This window comes from Anolis carolinensis, chromosome 4 (assembly GCF_035594765.1).
Source record: "Anolis carolinensis isolate JA03-04 chromosome 4, rAnoCar3.1.pri, whole genome shotgun sequence".
Taxonomy (NCBI): Eukaryota; Metazoa; Chordata; class Lepidosauria; order Squamata; family Dactyloidae; genus Anolis; species Anolis carolinensis.
The window spans coordinates 125,924,696-125,947,473 of NC_085844.1; the positions used below are offsets into that span (position 1 = coordinate 125,924,696).

The window sequence follows — 22,778 nt, forward strand, 5'->3', positions numbered from 1 at the left end:
ACGTACTGTGCCACCAGGGCCCCCGTCCTAAGTATTACATAAGTTAAATTATACAGTCCAATAAGAAAAAGAATTCTACCCAATGCGAGAACTACAAGAAAAGCCCTCAGAAATGAACATGAAAGAAACACAACCAGCTTACCTTAGGAACCAGAATCAAATGCTGCATTAGAAAACACACCAGGTACCCCCAAATCACTGAAAGACAGCAAATACATATAGTGGTTATTCTAAAGATGATATAACAACAAAGTCATAAGGCCCAGCTCCTGCAAGGCATTTTCCTTCTGTCAGCATCTTGATGGTCTCAAATGCGGCTTAATATACAAAATACAATTCTAACACACACACCGGGTTGACTGCTGAGAGGCATTTGAAAATGTGGGGAAACGGGGTCCATTTGTAATTTGTCTGTTTCCGCAATAGTGGAATCCTTATTTTGGAAACTGACATAGGATCGAGCAGAAGCCTTTAAAAAGGCAAACATTTCTGAGGCTACAGTTGGTAAAAACAGCCATTTCAGCTATGAGGAACAAGTCACTGCATTCTAGCAAAAGATGCAGGAGGTATGGGAGAGAACACAGGGTACAGATCTTTGTAGATTTCTTTTGCAAGATGTGGCATTTGTTTTGGTTTCAATAAGGAAGGTGGTTATCTATTACCATGCAAACTGTACACCAGCCTTCAGCTGAGGTGCAGGGGAGGGGGCAGCTATTAAGTGACTATACTGCCATATAATCTAGATTATCAAAGTGGATAATCCACATCCTCTGCTTTGAACTGGATTTTATGAGTCTACACTGCCATATAATCCAGTTCAAAGCAGATCATCTGGATTTTATATATCCGCGTAGAAGTCAACCATTCTAAGCATGCCTACCACCAGTCCTCCACATTTGCTGATGCCAGGGATACAGAAGCATCATAGGACTGTTTTTTTTTTTTAAAAAAAACTAGAGCAGTGATTCCCAAAGTGGGCGCTACCGCCCCCTGGTGGGCGCTGCAGTGTTTCGTGTTTTGTGGCTGCCTGTGGCCTTTAGCAATAATGGGAGGCTTTTGCGGCTGCATCCACTCCTAAAGTATTAAAACAGAGCTTTATTATTGTTGTTGTTGTTAAACGGGCTGGAGAGCCATTTGTCGGGGGTGCTTGGATTGTGCTTTTCCTGCGTGAAGGCAGAAGGGTTTGGAATGGATGATTGTATTATTATTATTACTATTACTATGGTATTATTATGATGATTAACCAGAGGCTGGATGGCCATCTGTTGGGGTGCTTTCATGGTGCTTTTCCTGCCTAGCAGAACGGGGCTGGACTGGATGATTTTACTATTATTGTTATTATTATTATTATTATTATTGTGTTGTGTTGTTGTGATGTTGTTACTATGATGATGATCATCATCATGATGATGATTAAGCATGGGCTGGAGAGCCATCTGTCAGAGGTGCTTTGATGGGGCTTTTCCTACCTAGCAGAAGGGGGGTTGGACTGGATGATTCTATGGTTGTATTATTATTATTATTATTATTATTATTATTATTATTATTATTATTATACAATATGTAATAATAATAATATTTATTTATTTGATTAGTCATATGACCATTTCAAAGTGCAACATAAATAAAAACATGGCAAAAAGGATGGGAGGACAGCAGCTGACCTTCTGTTTGCCGTCAAAATCTTATTTTCCTGATTCTTCTTTCAGGAAATGTGCTCTTTTCTTGATAGCTTTCAGGATAAAAAGGTATAGTATGTAGTAGTATTATTGTTGTTGTTACTACTAATATTATTATGATAATGAAGATAATGATTAAGCAGGGGCTGGGGTGCTTGGATTGTACTTTTCCTGCATGAAGGCAGAATGTGTTTGGAGTGACTGATTCTATGATTGTATTATTATTATTGTATTATTATGAGGGTGGGTCAAAAAGTTTTCCCTCCTGTGTCATAAAAATGTTATGAATGAACACCATCCCAGCACCATCCAATGGAGCCAAAGAAGACCTTAAGATCATGACGGGAAGGGGGGCGGGGGTGAGGGCGGGGGCTAGTAGGGTGTATCTAGATGCTGTTTTATGTTTTAATATCTTAATGTTAATGGGTTTTAATTGTATTTATATGTTGGTAATTTCTATTGACTTTATGTTATGTTTTATTTGCTTTGTATAATGAGGCATTGAATTTTTGCCTAAATGTATGTTGTAAGCCGCTCTGAGTCCTCTGCGGGGTAAGAGCGGGACAGAAATGAAGTTAATACTAATAATATCTTTCTGTTTAATTGCTATTTAAAAAGTTTAAAAATTAATTCCCAGGGCGCTGAGTAATATTTTTTCTGGAAAGGGCCAAATAAGTTTGGTTATCACTGAGAGAGAACACCTTTCTAAAAATCTGTGATTCAAAGAGATGTTGACTATAGAGTCAGGCTCTGGGACCTGGAGATTCCTAGAGAGAATATATTAATCAAATCTCCAAGAGTTAAATCCACAAATATGGAGGACAAACTTCTAAGTGAAGATCCTTAGGAAAATAGTGCCCATCTAGTTAAGATGAGTTTGACTCGTGGATAGCATCTCTGGTTGGATCTACATTGCCCTATATCCCAGAATATGATCCCAGATTATCTTTTTATCCCAGATTATCTGGCGGTGTAGACTCATATAGTCCAGTTCAAAGCAGATAATCTGGGATCAGATCCTGGGATATAGGGCAGTGTAGATCCAGCCTTTGACTTCCCATACAAGGACATATAAGGGTTAAATACCTGGTATGGCTCAGGAGCATTTTTCTTTCACCTGATTAGAATCAGATTTTCCATTGGATGGAGAATAAAAGAGAGAGAGAGAGAGAGATTGAGATTATCGGTTTTGAATGGTTAGAACAGATAAAAATATTGCTGAGAATTTTGACAAAAAGGACACTGCTATGATTTTTTTTTTCGTGTCAGGAGCAACCTGAGTTGCTTCTGGAGTGAGAGAATTGGCCGTCTGCAAGGACGTTGCCCAGGGGACGCCCGGATGTTTTGATGTTTTTACCATCCTTGTGGGAGGCTTCTCTCATGTCCCCGCATGGAGCTGGAGCTGATAGAGGGAGCTCATCCACACTCTCCCCAGGTGAGATTCGAACCTGGCAGCTTTCAGGTCAGCAACCCAACCTTCAAGTCACTTAGTCCACTACGCCATCTGGGGGCTCCACTGCTATGATAGAATGCTAGGTTATGTTTCTATTCCATCCTTCCATCACATTCTGAAAGAATTAAATGCAGGCCTTTCCTCTCACAAAAATCCTACAAGATAACTTGCTGCAAAAGTGGGCAGCCATAGCTCTCAAAACTTTTCTGATGTACAATTCCTACCAGCCTCGGCCAGCATAGACACAACCTTATCTGGAATATTGTGTCCAGTTCTGGGCATCACAATTCAAGAAGGATATGGAGAAGCTGGACCATGCCCAGAGAATGGCTGTTCTCCAAAAATTCTCATATATGATTCAAATCTTTCATTGAATCCTTTATAGGGCTTGTTTTTCAAACCTCTTACCATGTTGGTCACAATATCTTAGAGGCCATAATAGTCTACCCAACCATTTTGAAGACAATCTAACTCATGAGATAGCTATCAACAGTGAAGTGTGTTTTGTAGGGACTTGCTAAAGTCAATGTGCACATCACATAAAATGAAGTGGCAGTAGAAAGCTTAACTGTACTACTCCAAATTGCAAATGAAGAGGAACGTTGTATTTTAGGATCTCCCCAGCAACACCCTTAAGACCTACTGCATTTAATAAACACATCAGATGTGGTCTACACTAAACCTTTCTCTTCAACATAAAGATTTAGAGAGGATTGGTTTTTTTTAATTTAAATGCTAAACTTTCAAAATGATCACTCAGATTCTGAAGTGGTGATGGTCAGGATTTTACCACCTTCTTCTGCTTAATATATAAAGGAGGCCATGTAGCCTAAGTTGCAAATAGACAAGATTTCTAAAATAGAGGAGAGATAAAGTGTGTGTGAAAAAGGGTAGGTTTCTTTACCTCTTCTGTTGAGACGCTTGATCACCAAACCTATCAGACCCCCAGACAGTGTGAGGGCAACAAGTGATGCTGCAACACTACCAGTATAAAGCAGAACTTGCTTGAGAAATGGGGCCTTTGTTTCTGAAATTAATAGTAAAACCATACATTAGAGGCAAAGCAAATCAAGTAATGGCCAGCTCTTTTGTTTCAGTGCTCTGCTTCTCCAGTCTTAGGGTGCATCTACACTATAGAATCAATGCAGTTTGACACCACTTTAACTCTCAATGGTATGGATTTATGGGAGTTGTTGTTTTACAAGGTCTTTAGCCTTCTCTGTCAAAGAGTGCTGGTGCTGCAACAAACTCCCAGGATTACACTACATTAATTCTACAGTGTAAACACACCCTCGGCATTTTGGCTCATTTGACAACTTTACACATCCTAGTTAAAACATCACTATCAAAATAACTTTTAATGCGATTTTAAGGCTTACATCAGCTGGAATTCTCATTACAGTTTTTTTTTTCTTTTTACATGGTTAACTACCGAACCTTGCATCCTGTGACAATGTTTTAAACAAACATAAAGACCACTTTAATACATTGTACTTCTAAATTATCTAACCAAGTGTTTCTCAAACTGTGCTCCTCCAGATGTTTTGGACTTCATCTCCCAGAAATCCCTGCCAGTTTACCAGCTGTTAGGAATTGTGGGAGCTGAAGTCAAAAACATCTGGACTACAGTTTGAGAAATTCTGATCTAACCCTTTTTTTCAGCTCTATCATCTAGGCTTGGTTATGCAATAGACCAGGGGTCCCCTAATAATAACAATACACTTTATTTATATTCCACTTTATTTCCCAGGAGGGACTCAGAGTGGATTACAGAAACACATATAAGACAAACATTTAATGCCTTTTATACAATGACATACAATACACAGACAAGGTAAAGGTCTTCCTCCTTTTTTCATCTCCGGCATTTGGTGATGATGCTAAACTCCAACCATGGTTAGATGCTTTTGTTCCATTTTTCTATGCCGAGGAGCCTGTTATCGTAGACATCTCTGATTGTATTACAGGCATTTTTTTTGCATATCTGCATGGGGCACCCTTTTACTTTCCCACAGAGGTGGTACCTGTTGATCTACTCGCATTGCATGCTTTCGAACCGCTAGGTTGGCAGAAGCTAGGGCTGATGGTCAGGATCTCACCCCAGCTTGCAGCTTTGAACTGCCAACCCTGTGGTCAACAAATTTGCTGCAGCTAGCAGTTTAACTCGCTGAGCTATCACGGCCCCAAACTAAGGTTCATGGGTTGGATGCAGCCCTCCAAGGTCACTGACCCGTCACTCACCCTAAACCTCAGACTTAGGATTGCCCTAAGACTGAAACGACTTGAAGGCACACAACAACAATCCCACTTAACTTGACTATCTCATCAGCCAAAAGCAGGCCCACACTTCCCATTGAAATACTGGTAAGTTTATGCTGGTTAAAATAGTTCTTCATTTTAAATATTGTATTGTTCTTTCATGTTTGCACTACAAATAAGATATGTGCAGTGTGCATAGGAATTTGTTCATTTTTTTTTTCAAAGTGTAGTCTGGCCCTCCTATAGTGAACTGGCCCGTGACTTAAAATGTTTGAGGGCCCCTGCAATAGATCATCTTGGGACAAGGATAAACATGACAGTCTTTGTCTCCCTTTTCAGAGATGGTGGTTTTCATGTGTGACTGATCTCCAGTTTTTGCATGGAATAGGAAACTTGTCTATCCAAGTGCTTATTCTATCAATCTGTCCAAGGTCCTGGCCATTCCATCTATGAGCTTCAGTTTCTATTTTCAATTGCCCATCTGCTTTGGATTGCAGATCAAAGTGTTGCTGGAGGGGTTCATGGCAATCCAATGCAATAGAGATCTACTTGCTCAACTAAGCAGGCAGATTACTGGGTGATTAAAAGTGATAACAGTCAAAAGTTAAGTTTATAACAATGAAGATGGCAGGATGATATTTTCTATTTTGTCTTAAAAGACTTAAGATGTAACATTAGTAGAAGTGTTACTAATTGGTCATTCTTTAAATAGTGAGAAATGGCAATTAATTCCTTTGTTTTTGGATAACAGCAAACTTGATTAGAGGCAGAATCAACTGGTAAACATCTATGATAATCTACTTCTCCGTGTTCCCAAGCACAAGAAGAGTCCTTCAACTTTTTAAAATAGGACAATGGAGGAATCTACAAACACACAAGATATATGTGGAACTTTAAAAATATTAAATGTCACAAACAATGATATCTGACACAGTACCTGATTTTAAAAGAGCACAGGTTTCTCAGGCAAATTGACAGTAGAGCGATAGTACATCTCATGGTGCTAGTTTCAATCCACATATATAACATCATATAAAATCATATAAAACCAATATCCCATTTCAGCATGTTGAAATATGCTTGCTTCATTGTACATTGTTTGGTAGTAGATGCTCTCCACATTTTTTTTTTACATCTCACGTAAATTGCAAAGCTCAGAGGACGCCAATCACATCTGGTGGGTCAAGAATCCAAGTGATTCTTCTTTTTTAAATTTACTGCCAAAATAACAATTATGTTTACCTTGACAAAAAGGCATCTCAGCAGACCACTGGGCATCAGGTTGGCACTTCATTGTACTTGTTCCATTGAGAATGTAGCCTTCATCACAGCGGAAGTGACATGCTGATCTATAGCTGAAAGAGCCCAAGGGGTGGGAGCAATTCATCCTCATATTCTTTATATCCCTTGGTTTGGGACATCTTTGGACTATGGGGAAAGAGGTGGGCGGAAAATGAGGAAGCATCAAACTGGTTTTACCCATTGGATTAAAAAAATATATTCTGAAGATTATAAACACAGCACTCTAGTAATTGTATACATGGTGCATTAAAACTTGAATGACAGACAATGTGTACCATCACATTGTATAAGCAATACAATACAATGTCTAATATGTGGAATTCAATATTCCATTGCATTTTTTGTCCTTTGTTTCTACTCAAAAGTAAACACCTTTTAATCCAATAGGACTTGGAATATGTATTTAGGAATGCATATAAATCATCACTCATCTATTAGCAGAGGGAAATTAAACTTGGCAGCTGAGTGAGATGGGCATTTAAGGATGGAATGAGTGGAAAAAGCTCTCACACAGTCCACTAAGAATAAATATAAAATAATGCAATCAAGCCAAATGTATCCACCAATATTGGCCATCAAAGTCATTATTGTTCTGACCTTCACAGACTGGATCTGATCCTGTCCATTCTCCCAGAGCCATACAATTAAGCATCTCCGATCCAACACGAACAAATCCCGTATCACAGGAAAAGGCACAGCTGGAATTGTATGCAAAGTATCCATGAGGATGAGAGCAGTTTAACTTCCCATTCACTGGAGCATGCAGCACTGGGCATATGGAGGCTGGAGGAGAAGATAAACTTTAGAAGAAAGGTCCCGATTTTCTCTAAAGACAAAGATGAATAAGTGAAGGAAAATATATTCATGAATACTAAGGGACCATGTGATGAAACCACTTTAATTGCCATGTCTCAGTGCTATGGCATCCTGGAGTTTGTAGTTTGATGAGGTACTTGCACTTTTTGGCAGAGAAGGCCATTGGAAAAATGACAATTTCCATGATTCCATAGCACTGAGCCATGGTAGTTAAAATACTGTCAATTTGCATTCATTCTAGAGTTTATACACCATGGATGGCCAAAAACATCAGAGTGTGGTCAAGACAACGAAAAAACATAAATGAGGTAGGTCATGCAAACTAGGGGCCCTTCCAGACAGGCCCTATATCCCAGGATCTGATCCCAGGTTTTTTGTTTATCCCAAATTATCTGGCAGCATGGACTCATATAATCCAGTTTAAAGCAGAAAACCTGATATCATATCCTGGGATATAGAGCCTATCTGGAAGGGCCCCAGGAGAAACTTCAATGGTTCGCCTTTGCCTGAGCCTACTGAAAAGGGCAAAATCCCTCCTGGTCTTTCTTCCTTTTCTAGTTTTAACTCAGTTTGTAGCAACTAATGGAAACTGAGGGCCAAGAGGGAAAGAGGGAAATGGCACTAAAAAAAGTGAGACAACAAAAGTTTGATTAATTGGGACTATCTATACCAAATTGGACAGCTGGAGGATATGTGCGAGAAAGACACTAATTTGAGGAATTGCTTCTTCCACTCTCTCTGATGCCCATATGAGCAATATTCTGCATCTTAAATTCCGGGATTCTCTACACTGCCATATAAAATCCAGATTATCTGCTTTGAACTGTATTAAATGTGGATTATATGCTTTGATAACCTGGATTATATGCTTTTATAACATTGGATTAAAAATATATTCTGAAGATTCTAAACACAGCACTCTAGTACTTGGATACATGGTGTATTAAAACTTGTAGAAGGGGCACTAGTGTCCCCACCATGCTTTGCCTTTACGCTCTTAGTTCATCTTCTTACTTTCATTCAGCACAATTTATTTATTTATTTATTTACAGTATTTATATTCCGCCCTTCTCACCCCGAAGGGGACTCAGGGCGGATCACATTATAACACACATAGGGCAAACATTCAATGCCCATAAACACATCAAACAGAGACTGAGAGACACACGCAGAGGCAAGTTAACCTTCTTCTGAGGGGATGTTCGATTCTGGCCACAGGGGGGAGCAGCTGCTTCATCATCCACACTGACGGCACTTCCTCATTCCAGGTCGTAAATTAGTTAATCTTGCCTCCCCACTTTATAAGTGGTACCTTATCTCCTACTTGATAGATGCAACTATCTTTCGGGTTGCTAGGTCAGCAACGAGCAGGGGCTATTTTTTATTTTTAATTGACGGGTGCTCACCTCGCCACGGGCTGGCCTCGAACTCATGACCTCATGGTCAGAGTGATTTAAGGCAGCTGCTCAACAGCTGCGCCACAGCCCGGCCCCATTCAGGCAGTGACTTCAGATGTACCCTATACACTTGTAAATATGTCTAGAAATTTTAGTAAAAAAATAAACCCAGGGCCGACTTATCCACTTTGACTTTTATCAAAAAAGGCAATCATCCCCTTATTTATGTAGAGTGGTTAAAGGCAAAAGTTCAGCCCAAAAAAGACCTACACAATATATGGCCCCCCAAAATATTGTCGGTGGCTCAAAATATTGTGGGTTGTCACTCCCACAGGTTCCTTTGCTGCCAGTCATGAGAGTTGCAATTTTATAAGGTCTTTCTCTACAGAATGACCCTCAGTTTATTCACAGGTCATATCAAAATCCATAATTTTGGCTCCACAAAAATGTCCCCAAATTATTTATGAGGTCGATTTATACATGAGCATATATAGTACTTTAACCACTTCTGGGATGCACTGACCTTTACAGTGTGGCACTTGTTCACTCCAGTTTCCTCTAGCCAAGCAGTCAAGCACTCCTGATCCAACAAGCTGAAAACCCACACTGCATGAAAAGTTGCAGCTAGAGCCATATGCAAAATTTGAATGAGGGTGAAGACAGTTGAAATGACCATGGTCTGGCTTTTGTAGAGCTGGGCATTTGTCAGCTGCAATACAAAAAATGAAGTATCCAATTTCATTTCACTTCACAACACTTCAATGTCCAAATGCTCTACTACCTTAAAAAGATCTTCAATAGAAAGACAGCACATTTCTGTTTGTTTGTGGGTGTCCTGCTTATGATGTGGTTGTGACATTAGATGTGAGTGCGCCTAACATCTTGCATACTCTCCAATGTATTTCCAAATGCATAGCAATTGTCAGGTGGTTGTCTTCTGTTTCTCCCATAGGTATTCCTTATATTTATTGCTCTCTCTTGTTTACATCCATGGTCCACATCACTGCACTCCTAAAGCAATGCTCAAAAGCAAAATCCCAAATCACATTTTTCTAAAACTATTGACCAGAATTAACAGGAAACATACTGGGATAAGAGAAATGTTTGAATTTTGAAAATTGCCATGCCCCGTCATTGTTGGCCAGTCAAAGTGAGCCCACATCTAGAAATTGTTTCTGGACATGTCTTGTTTTAATATTTATTCAAATAACAAAATTATGTAACCAAAAAAGCAAGAGAAACTGACAGGAAGACATTTATGGTGCAGAACTGTCATCTAATACATCTGTAGCTGGAAGCTCTCCAGCGTTTCAGGCAGAGATTATATTTTAGCACTTGATGCTTGAAATCTGTTTAGTTGCAAACAGGACTTCTAAGACACTGTCACTAAACTCTTGTTCCATTACTCAGCAAAAAACCATCTCCCGACTTAAATATATACATATGCTTTGGAAAATAAATATGCTGATTAAGACAGATATGTGTTTTCACTGTAGATGTGCCATTTGAAGAATCTGGAACAGGGATAAAACCCAGGTTGCGTCCCAAGACACCATTGAAGATCTCAAGAAGTTTTTCGTAGGCTTGACAAAAAGATAAATAAGAAATAGCTATCCTAACAAGATTGGTCAATGTTGAAAAATGACCAATATTGGTATAAAACACAAGATGAATGAACAAGAGGTGGACATGGTCTCTTTAGGGGCCGTGGTGGTACAATGCGTTAAACTCTTATGCTATCGAACTGCTGACCTGAAGGGTGGCAGTTCAAATCCATGGGATGGGGTGATCTCCCGCTGTCAGCCCTAGCTCCTGCCATCCTAGCGGTAGATAAATAGATACAGCTTCGGCGGGAAAAAGTAAAAGACGCTGCAAGCAGTCATGCCAGCCACATGACCAGAAGGTGCCAATGTAGGCTTCTCAGATTGGAAATGGAGAAGAGCACCTTCCCCAAGAGCCAGAGATGAGCACCGCCTCCAGAAGTTGGAAATGAAAGGAGAAGCCTTTGCCTTTGTATATGTGTGTCTCATTGTATTGTAACAATTGTTTGCCTGTATCAGTTTATATACTGTAATCTGCTCTGAGTCCTTTCAGTGAGAAGGGCGGAATATAAATAAAGTGTATTATTATTATTATTATTATTATTTCATATCATTATATACAATTGTTGGAAAGAGTTAAGTTAGATTCAAAATTATGTGGTTTCAAAACAAAAAAAGTTGGGTTGGAAAACAATTTATGCACAGATGAGGAATACTTGATAGGAAAATATATAAAATGTTGTTGAAGATAAGAGTTAGATGGTGAACAAGCTAAACATGTATGATCAACTGGGCCCAAAATATAATATTGAGTTGGAGTCATTGAAAACAATGTGAAGTAATGGATTTAACAATATATTGTTAAACATTAAAATAAAAAGTTACAAATCGATGTAAAGCTGTACTGAACTCCAACAAGATTAGCTAAGGGTCAAAATACATGCTGTGAAATGTGAGATACAACATGGAACCTTTTACCATATGTGGTAGACTTGTGATAAAGCTAAGTACAAAGGAAGGGGATTTTGTGCTAAGACACACCTGACTGATGCTGGTTATTAACCGTAATAATAAATACACACAAATACACCTGACATCCATGTGTCAAACATTCTGTAAAAGGAGGACACATACAGTTAGGATCTGGTTAATCAAATATATCCAAAGCTTCTACTGCTTTCCTGCCGCTTCTCCCCGCTGTGGAATAACTATCAATTTCTTGGTATATCCAACCAGTACCAACTGTTTAGCAAGTGGTGAATGATGTCTTCTGTAGGTTCCCAGGTTTCTAGAGAGATCTTGTGCAAAGTTAAATGATGAACTCTGGATGAAGAGAGCTACATTAACAGTACATTGAGTTTTTACAAAGTGTGTTACTGTTGTCGGAGATGAGAAGTCAATTTTAATTTGTATTTGTTTTTATATTAGTATTGTAGGCGCTGATATCAACAAATATTATGTCAGAGAGCTTGAGTAAAGATACTTGGGTGTTAACTTTTCCAACCACAAAGCATTACTTTCTCAGTTGATTCAAAAGAGAGCACCCAGCACTGACCTTCACAAAAAGGCGGCTCCTCAGTCCATGTTCCTGCAGCTGTACACTGAAGCTGCTCTGCTCCGATTCGCGTAAACCCGCTATTGCAATAGAAGACGCAGCTGGATCTATACATAAAGTCTCCATATGGATGAGAGCAGTTCAGTTCTCCATTTGCAGGGGCATCCATTTTTTCACATTCAATAGCTAGAACAAGAGAGAATACGGTTGGGAAAAGGAACTATTTGCAGTAACTTGAGTTCTCCCATCTATCGGAAAGGGTGAGTTTAGGCATGACATAATATTTTCTGCATTGCAGGGGAGAAATGGAGCCGGCTATTGTTATTATATGGCAGCCCTGCTGAAAATATCATTTCTAAGACCCTGACTCAGCTTACATTAATTGCAAAAATAGATACAGGAAGGAATTTACCATACCTTCACATGTAGGTACTGGAGCACTCCAGTTCCCAGTTGCTAGGCAATGACTTGCCTTTATTCCAGTCAAGTTAAAACCAGGCTCACAGGCAAACTCACAAGAAGACTGGAAAGCAAACATGCCAACTGGATGAGAGCAAGCCATGCTTCCTTTCTCGGGCCTCTGCAGACTGTGGCACTCTATGGCTGAAGGTGAAAAGTTATATTTTATGCACAAAGAATTCCCAGATTTGTTGACACTTCATCATACTTTTAAAACAAATTGTTATAATTACAGTAGAGTCTCACTTATCCAACATAAACGGGCCGGCAGAATGTTGGATAAGCGAATATGTTGCATAATAAGGAGGCATTAAGGAAAAGCCTATTAAACATCAAATTAGGTTATGATTTTACAAATGAAGCACCAAAACATCATGTTAGGCAACAAATTTGGCAGAAAAAGTAGTTCAATACGCAGTAATGCTATGTAGTAATTACTGTATTTATGAATTTAGCACCAAAATATCACGATATATTGAAAACATTAACTACAAAAATGCGTTGGATAATCCAGAACGTTGGATAAGCGAGTGTTGGATAAGTGAGACTCTACCGTATCATTTCTGCATATGAGCTAAAAATGGTCTTCATTTACTGATGACTGTCCTGGCACTATCCCCATCGTCAGCTTTGACTTTCATACAAGGGTGGTTTCTTCATCCACGTTCCCAGGACTGTGCATTCTTTGTTCCAATTTGTATAAACCCTGTATTGCAGGAGAAGGCACACATTCGTCTATATATGAAATCTCCATACGGGTGAGAACACGCCAATTCTCCATTCTTAGGAGCCTCTAGTTTGTTGGAACCCCTGTGGCGAAGTGTATTAAAGCACTGAGCTGCTGAACTTGCAGACCGAAAGGTCCCAGGTTCAAATCCCAGGAGCGGAGTGAGTGCCTGCTGTTAGCTCCAGCTTCTGCCAACCTAGCAGTTCGAAAACATGCCAATGTGAGTAGATCAATAGGTACTGCTCCGGCGGGAAGGTAACGGCGCTCCATGTAGTCATGCCGGCCACATGACCTTGGAGGTGTCTACGGACAACGCTGGCTCTTCGGCTTAGAAATAGAGATGAGCACCAACCCCCAGAGTCAGACATGACTGGACTTAACGTTAGGGGGAAACCTTTACCTTTACCTAGTTTGTTAGTAGATGCTGTCCACGTTTTTGCAAAGCTCAGAGGATGTCAATCTAGTGGGTCAAGAACCCATGTGATTCTTCTTTTTCAAATTTACTGCCAAAATAGGAATTATATTTACAGTACCTTGACAAAAAGGCATCTCATCAGACCACTGGGCATCAGGTTGGCACTTCATTGTACTTGTTCCATTGAGAACGTAGCCCTCATCACAGCGGAAGTGACATGCTGATCTATAGCTGAAAGAGCCCAAGGGGTGGGAGCAATTCATCCTCATATTCTCTAGATCCCTCAGCTTGGGACACCTTTGGACTATGGGGAAGAGGCAGGGGAACAAAAACGAGTAAGCATCAAACTGGTTTTACCCATTGGATTAAAAAATAAATTCTGAAGATTCTAAACACAGCACTCTGGTGTATTAAATACATGGTGTATTAAAACTTGAATGACAGACAAATGTATTATCACATTGTATAAACAAGACAATTATGTCTAATGTCCAGAGTTTATTTATTTACGTCCTTTCTACCCCGCCTTTCTCAATCCCGGAGGAGATTCAAGGTGGCTTTACACATAGGCAACTATTTGATGCCTTTAAAACAGTGTACAATTCAAATAGAAATTAAAAGATAATTATAAAGTACATTAAAACAATTAAAACATTTAAAAACAGTACATTCACAATTAAACACGTAATCCATAAGCGTAATCCAGGCCGTTCCAAAAGTCATTGAACATCATTCCATGTATGTCTGTTGCACCAATTCTCCAAAGGCCACTTTTTCAATCTCTTATAGAAGATCAAAAGGGAGGGGGCTGATCTAATATCCCTCGGGAGGGAATTCTGTAGCCGAGGGGCCACCACCGAGAAGGCCCTGTCTCTCGTCCCCAGCAATCTCACCTGTGAGGAAGGCAGGACTGAGAGCAAACGATCTCAAACTCTGTTCATAGAGGAAGATACGTTCGTACAGGTAAGCTGGGTCAGAACCATTTAGGGTTTTATAGGCTAAAGCCAGCACTTTAAATTGTGCTCGGTAGCAGAATGGCAGCCAGTGGAGATGGCGTAAACAGGTGAGTTGTATGCTCCATGTATCCCACTATGGTGAGTAATCTGGCTGCTGCCCATTGGACCATTTGAAGCTTCCAAGCAGTCTTCAAAGGCAACCCCACATAGAGCATGTTGCAGTAGTCTATTAGGGATGTAACCAGAGCGTGGACTAACGTGGCCAAGTCAGATTTCCCAAGTTAAGGACATAACTGGTACATAAGTTTTAATTGTGTGAATGCTCCCCTGACCACTGCCGAAACCTGGGGTTCTAGGCTCAGCGATGAGTCCAGGATCACTTCCAAGCTGCAAACCTGCGTCTTCAGGGGGAGTGTAACCCCATTCAACACTGGCTGAAACCCTATCCCCTGTTCGGCATTGTGACTAACCACGAGGACCTCTGTCTTGTTGGGATTCAGTTTCAATTTGTTCACCCTCATCCAGACTGTCAAAACTGCCAAGGACCTGAACAGCTTCCTTAGTAGCAGGTGGAAAGGAGTGATAAAGTGGTATGTCACCTTTGTACAGATGTCATTGGAGTTCAATATTCCATTAAGAAATGTTTGTTTTGTCGTCTTTTTCTACTCAAAAGTAAACATCCTTTAATCCAGTAGGGCTTGGAAAAGTGTATTTAGAAATGCATTTTAATCTATATATATAAAAGAGTGATGGAATCAGGGCACCGGACAAAACAGCAAAACTACAGGCCCCCCAACCTCAAAATTTGACAGCACAACCCATTATCCACGGCTCTAGGTTAATACAACAAATAGAAGAGAAAAATAAAGTCCTAATTTGAGGGAAAGGAATAATTGTTTTTATCCAATTGCTGCCAGTTAGAGAGCTAAGCCCCGTCCACTTGGTCTCCAACAACCCACTCACCCCAGGGCCTCAGTTTCGCTGTTTTTTGGAAATTGTAGTCCACCCACATCCTTCATATTATTACTAAATATCATTCCTATTGATTACAGCAGCCTGGGGAAGGCGCCTTCCACTGAGCCCTGTCTTCTGCTGGTCCTTCTTCAACTCCCTGGACAGGAAGGGAGGGGGTTCAATCAGGGCCAGCTAGCACCTCCAAACAAAGGAATCCCCCAGGGAGGAGGCAGCCAGGCTTTGAAGTTGCAAGGCCATTACATGCTAATCAAGGTCACTAATAACAGCATGCATACCTGCCACACCGAGACTATTCAGTGTATTTCAGCTCACCAAACTAGGATTACAATAGGAAGAAAACGGCCACACTTTGTGGCTGCAAGGCTATTCACTGCTAATCCACCTGGCCAACAAACAAATCCAAAAAGCCACAGCAACGCGTGGCCGGGCACAGCTAGTATATATATAAATCATCACTCATCATATCTGTTAGCAGAGGGAAATTAAACTTGGCAGCTAAACGAGGGTGAGATGGGCATTTAAGGATTGAATGAGTGGGAAAAATGCTCTCACACATTCCACTTAGATTTATTGGTAAATATAAAATAATGCAATCAAGCCAAATGTATCCACCAATACTGCCCGTCAAAGTCATTATTGTTCTGACCTTCACAGACTGGTTCTGATCCTGTCCATTCTCCCAGAGCCATACAATTAAGATTCTCCGATCCAACACGAACAAATCCCGTATCACAGGAAAAGGCACAGCTGGAATTGTATGCAAAGTATCCATGAGGATGAGAGCAGTTTAACTGCCCATTCTTGGGAGCCTCTAGTTTGGGACATTCAACAGCTAGAATGAGAAAGACAAAAAGACTGATGAAAGAAAGCACTAGTCAACTCAGATTTTTCCACCTCCTCGGTTATATCTATTCATTATATGAACTCTATGTGTGAGTTTTTAAGAGATCTCAGGCCCTTTCTACACTGCCATATAAAATTCAGATTATCTGTTTTAAACTGGAAGTGTAGACTCATATAATACAGTTCAAAGCAGATAATGTGGATTGTCTGCTTTGATAATCTGGATTATATGTCTGGGTAGAGGGGGCTTCAGACATATATTTTAAAGCTCCTTCCGGTATCGCTCTTATGATAACACCACATGGGATACGGAGGGGCCCATAGAAATTGTACCCTATTCTTTATTCAGAATGCACAATCTTGGATTAAAACTGTAAACAAACAGGAGCAAACTATGTAATGAATGAAGGAAAATTGGACAAAACGACGCTGTCTTTATATCACACACACAAATATTATGAGTTCGACTTAAGAGAAAAATTGAAAAGAAAATGTGTTGGCGAAGGCTTTCACAGCCAGACTGGGTTGCTGTGAGTTTTCCGGGATATGTGGCTATGTTCCAGAAGCATTTTCTCCTGACTTTTTGCTCATATCTATGGCAGGCAACCTCTGAGGATACAGGCCAGAAAACTCACATCAACCCAGTAAAAAGAAAATATTGGAGATAGACGTCACAAAACCCGAAGAGCAAAAATGGAATTTCAGTCCACAAGTATGTTGAATAAAGCAAGATACCTGAACTCTACTCAAAATTATACAAACATAATACTGAATTCAGCTTTAAATGATTCAAATGATTTAGCACACTGCCATTGTTGGGCAAAAATTCAAATCATAAGAGAGGGAGAGCGAGAGAAATCAAACTCAGACTTGACAGTTGAAAAGTGGTGTAATTCCTGGATAAATAACTAGCTGGTTGAAGAATTGCACAAGCACATAAAACCACAATGACAACAATAATCTACTAATCTACCCCCCCACCCCCCCCACAGCATGGTAGTTTTATGGAGAGGTGACAATCAGTGGATAATTAACGCAAAGTACAATAATTTCTCGACCAGGCTGAATAAATATTTGGAAATTAAGGTATTCCTTGTTAATTATTTTTGGTTTACTTGTCTTTGCTATTTTATACAAATGTTGTACAATAATCACATGCCCGAGTGAAGGAAATAAGACACGATTTAAAGAACATGAAAGACTCTGCAGACTAATACAACCAGAGACGCTATCTATGGCAGATCAACTTGATGAACACAAAATATTATTGGAGAACACAGAAATGCTGGACCACTCCAACAACCACCATGTCAGACTACACAGAGAAGCCACTGAAATCCACAAGCATGAGGACAATTTCAACAGAAAGGAGGAAACCATGAAAATGAACAAAATCTAGCCACCAGTATTTAAAAAAAACCCTCTAGAACCAAGACAGTAAATAAAGAACAACATTCAGAAAATAGGGGAATTCCAGACATCAAACAATCAAGGGCCAGTTAACACCTCCCAAACTGAGGGTGCTTCCAGGCAACAAAGCCTAGGCTACCTCAACGCAGATACCCTCACTGATTCACATTGCAAACTTCATGGCTACTCAATGCTATTCAAGCTTGCTAATTGCAATGTTTACACTTGCTTTTAATAGGCAATGGTTCTTTGTCCCATCCTGGGCATGCTACAGATATATATACACTCCACTTGCTTCACTGCCAACAGGACCTCTGAAGATGCCAGGCACAGATGCAGGCAAAACGTTAGGAGAGAATACTGCTAGAACATGGCCATACAGCCCAGAAAACTCTCAACAACCCAGTGATTTTGGCAATGAAAGCCGACAATACAAAGTCAGAAAAGATGACTAATTCTTATCTTTGTTTTATATTGTCTTTTACACAATGTTGTGAGCTGCTTTGGGTCCCGTTTTAGGGATAAAAGTGGCATACAAATAAAGATTTTTTATCATTATTATTAAGGTAAAGGTAAAGGTTTCCCTTGACGTTAAGTCCAGTCATGTCTGACTCTGGGGGTTGGTGCTCATCTCCATTTCTAAACCGAAGAGCCGGCATTGTCCCTAGACACCTCCAAGGTCATGTGGCCAGCATGACTGCATGGAGCGCCGTTACCTTCCCACTGGAGCGGTACCTATTGATCTACTCACATTTGCATGTTTTCGAACTGCTAGGTTGGCATGAGCTGGAGCTAACAGCAGGCGCTCAAGCCGCTCCCGGGATTTGAACCTGGGACCTTTCGGTCTGCAAGTTCAGCAGCTCAGCGCTTTAACGCACTTCGCCACCGGGGCTCCTTTATCATTATTATTATTATTACCCATAAATATGTGTGACTGGATGGCAATCTTAACTGTGGCTTTTTTTTTTTTGGTAGGGTTTATAATACGAGCATCCTGAAAAATCATGCTAGGGCTTAATTTCCAGTTAAGTCTTATTTTCAGGGAAACAGGGTATAGCATGTATATGTAAGCAGCACACATAGAGGTTCCTTTTTTTCTCTTTTGGTCTACCCCAAAAACTCAGTGCAAACCTAAACCAGTAAAGACATCCATCCTCAGTGTCTTACAACACCAATTCTTTTGAATTTATGCCTCTGACAAACAACACATAGGTGAGCAAGAGGGTGGAGTAAGAAAAGGGCAAAACCTTGGCAAACTGGGGTTGCACTTGTCCATTCTCCATGTGCTGTACACCAAATCATCCCTTCTCCAAGTAAAGAAAATCCCTCATCACAACTGAAAGTGCAGTTGGACTGATACTGAAATTCCCCATTAATATGGAAGCAGCTGCTATTTCCGTGAGCAAGAGCCTGCAGGGGCTGGCATTGAACACCTAGAAAGAAAGCAGATGGATGAATTAATCATAGTGAAGACAACAGTTAATACAGGGGAAATGTTTTGAGAGAGATGTTTAACTTCCTGTTGTATGTACTGATTACCTATGTGCAATAGATCCATCTCAACCATTGGAGGCCCATGTGGACTCTTGTGACTTGGATTACACCATCTATATATATAAAAGAGTGATGGCATCATGGCGACCCACAAAACAACAAAACTACAGGCCCCCCCAACCTCGAAATTTGACAACACAACCCATCATCCACGCCTCTAGGTTGATACAACAAAAAGAAAAGAAAAATAAAGTCCTAATTAGAGAGAGAGGAATAATTGCTTTTATCCAATTACTGCCAGTTAGAAGGCTAAGCTCCTCCAACTTGGTCTCCTAGCAACCCAATAAAAAATAATAAAAACACTAAAAAATTGATACAATAAAATACTATAATCACAGAAAATAACTAAAAATAATACAAGAAAATAATAAAATATAATAAATAAAATATAACTTACAATAAAATTAATAAAAAATGCAAATAACGTCAAATAAAAATTACACAACAATTTTTAACCAATACCACCACCACTTTGCCACAGCAACGCGTGGCCGGGCACAGCTAGTGTAATATAATTCTTGTTCCTGAGTTATAAATGTCATTTCCTAATTAGTTCTATCACAAAAACATGGAAAAAGTTTATTAAACTGCAAAACTGTTATTTTTGCAGGACATCCTGCAGCACATTTTGCTATGGTTTATCTTGTAGAGTCCCAACACAGTTTGCAGCAGCCACAAAAACGAAGTTTATGGAGTAGAACAACTAGTTTCAAAGGAAGTCCTGCACAATTAAACAGGAAATAACACTTTCAAACCAGGAACAGAACATTTTTCAAATTGTATTACATAGTGTTACCAGAGATCAGTTTCAGCTATGGCTTTTTTGTGGACAGAGATAATTTACCCCATTAGTTCATGCATTTGGAACTTCCTGGTTAGACATTGATTTATTGTTTGAACTGATTGATTTCTATCCTGCCATTCTCCCAAGATATTCGAAAATGAGTCCAAAATTGTACCTACCCTGTTTCCCCGAAAATAAGACAGCCCCAGAAAATAAGACCTAGTAGAGGTTTTGCTGAATTGCTAAATATAAGGCCTTCCCCAAAAGTAAGACCTAGCAAAGTTTTTGTTTGGAAGCATGCCCGCCAAACAGAACACCAGAGCTTGCAGGATCGGTAAATGTACATACCATAGATTGTTGTACATGGAAATAATGGTAGTAACAAGAAATATTTGATAAGATTCACATTTTGTTTGGTTATGCTGGTTTGTGATGACAACTACTGTACAGTATATGATAAATGTTCATTTTTTTGTTCAACAATAAATGTGAATTTTTCTTCATGGAAAAATAAGACATCATCTGAAATAAGACCTAGCGCATCTTTGGGAGCAAAAATTAATATAAGACACTGTCTTATTTTCGGGGAAACACGGTAGTACAAATTGGAGCAACTAAATCAGCAGCCAGTAGCTCTCTATATAGCTGCAGACCCATTCCCTGGAGATCGGTGAACAAGAGAACATGTTCTCCTGGAGTTTTTTTTTACTAGCTATGAGACTGAAAGATGCTTGAGATATTCTTCTTTGACTCCCACAAATGAGTATAAGGACGGAGTAAGACTTCTAGTGTGTATAGAATGGCTGCTCCACAAAGATCTGCTAATGTTTCCTTCATTCTGGCCTCATAATAAAACATGGCTTTTTGTTAAAGCTTTTGCAGTCTAATGGTTTTATTCCTCTTGTACTAACTCAGTGGTTAACAAAGCTATAATAACTTGCTATACTATAACATTTTATTTATCATATACAATATAATGCTTGTTGTTTATATTTAATATGATATTCAAGTTTTTTTTCGTGTCAGAAGCGACTTGAGAAAACTGCAAGTCGCTTCTGGTGTGAGAGAACTGGCCATCTGCAAGGACGTTGCCCAGGGACGTCCGGATGTTTTGATGTTTTTACCATCCTTGTGGAAGGCTTCTCTCATGTCCCCGCATGGAGCTGGAGCTGATAGAGGGAGCTCATCCACGCTCTCCCCGGGTTGGATTCGAACCTGGCAGCCTTCAAGTTACAAAGCTTTAAACCACTACACCACCGGGGGCTCCATTCAAGTTGTTTTACATTGTTTATTTTTATTACATTTTTCCATTATAGGGTGCACTCTAAATGTTTTAAAGAAAAAATGAATTATATTCACTTAAATCTCTAACCTGGCATAAGTCTAGTGCTAACCCAAAGTATTTGTGAAAAGAGTAGTATATAAATCAGTGGTTTCCAGCCTGTGGTCCATGGACCACCAATGGTCCTCAAGAACTAAAATATGATCCATGGCCATATTTACTACACCGCTGCAACTAGACTGACTAGAGAACCCCTCTTATAGTGCTGAGGCAATGGGGATGGTAGGGAAGGGAGAGGCTGACTACCTACGAAAGTCATGACAACAAGCCTCCTGACTGTTGCTTCTCCTCCTCCTCCTCCTTCCCCCTGAGAATGTGGCACCTAGAAGTGCGGGCGCCTTGGTGTCTTCGTTTTTAGGCCTCTTCTTGGGATTATCTGGGGTACCGATTCAGAGAATTGCACTGGATAGACCACATCAGCTCTAGATTATTAAATATGATATCAGAAACAAGAGCTGATATAGTCTATCCAATGCAATTTTCTTAATCAGCACTCCAAATAACCAAACAGAATCTAAAGTTGACCAAAAACTTATTTGTAACCCTTTTGGTACTAATGTTTGGTATTAATGTCCCTGGTCAAAGTGGTCCCTGGTCAAAAAGAGGTTGGGAACCACTAATATAAATGAATGGATCAAACAGCAAATTCAAGTGTCCGATTTTCTGTAAGGCACACACAGTTCCATATTGATACTCTACCTTGACAGAGGGGTACATGGGAGCTCCACTGGCCAGCTGCATTGCAATACAAAGTCTTGGAGCCATTGAGCTGAAAGCCAGCTTCACAAGAAAAATCACACGTGGAGTTGTAAGCAAAGTCACCAATTGGGTTTACACAATCCATGGTTCCTCTTCTGGGTGACTCAATTTCCTGACATTGCTTAACTGAAAATATAATAAGAAAGAGCAGTGCAAAAACTAGAAATGATTTGAGCAACCCCCACCCCCCCCCCCCACCCCAAATTTCCACAGAGCAGCAGTTGGATATTTTATAATAAATTGTGCATTGTAAACTGAACTTCAAGGGTTATTTTCCCACAATTGCTATTTTCCCCTTCCAATTAGGAAAAACATCAGGACAGTAAGAGTTATTTGATGGCGGAATATACTGCCTAAATGTATGGTGAAGTCTCCTTCTTTTAAGGTTTTTGTACAAAGGCTGGATGGCCATCTGTCAAGAGTGTTTTTCCTGTATAGCAGAGGGTTCGGCTAGATGTCTCTTGTGGACTCTTCCAACTTTATGATTCCATGATTCTCCCCACTAGTCAACGCCAGTCACTTCCCAACACCTACTTAGCAAATTTGGGGAAT

At 39.9% G+C, this 22,778-nt stretch overlaps 1 protein-coding gene across 1 annotated transcript in view; it reads right to left on the bottom strand.

Annotated features, from left to right (window-relative positions):
• The window catches only part of selp (selectin P), a 38,338-nt gene that overhangs the window by 1,488 nt on the left and 14,072 nt on the right, over nucleotides 1–22,778 (bottom strand). The window contains exons 7-18 of the mRNA XM_008108922.3: nucleotides 22,167–22,352; nucleotides 19,035–19,220; nucleotides 16,181–16,366; nucleotides 13,722–13,907; nucleotides 12,420–12,605; nucleotides 12,003–12,188; nucleotides 9,430–9,615; nucleotides 7,291–7,476; nucleotides 6,634–6,819; nucleotides 4,037–4,159; nucleotides 2,766–2,796; nucleotides 143–198 (exon numbers count right to left, since the gene is read on the bottom strand). Coding sequence (XP_008107129.2) covers nucleotides 144–198; nucleotides 2,766–2,796; nucleotides 4,037–4,159; nucleotides 6,634–6,819; nucleotides 7,291–7,476; nucleotides 9,430–9,615; nucleotides 12,003–12,188; nucleotides 12,420–12,605; nucleotides 13,722–13,907; nucleotides 16,181–16,366; nucleotides 19,035–19,220; nucleotides 22,167–22,352 — 1,883 coding nt within the window. The 3' untranslated portion in view covers nucleotide 143. The remainder of the gene's footprint in view (nucleotides 1–142; nucleotides 199–2,765; nucleotides 2,797–4,036; nucleotides 4,160–6,633; nucleotides 6,820–7,290; nucleotides 7,477–9,429; nucleotides 9,616–12,002; nucleotides 12,189–12,419; nucleotides 12,606–13,721; nucleotides 13,908–16,180; nucleotides 16,367–19,034; nucleotides 19,221–22,166; nucleotides 22,353–22,778) is intronic.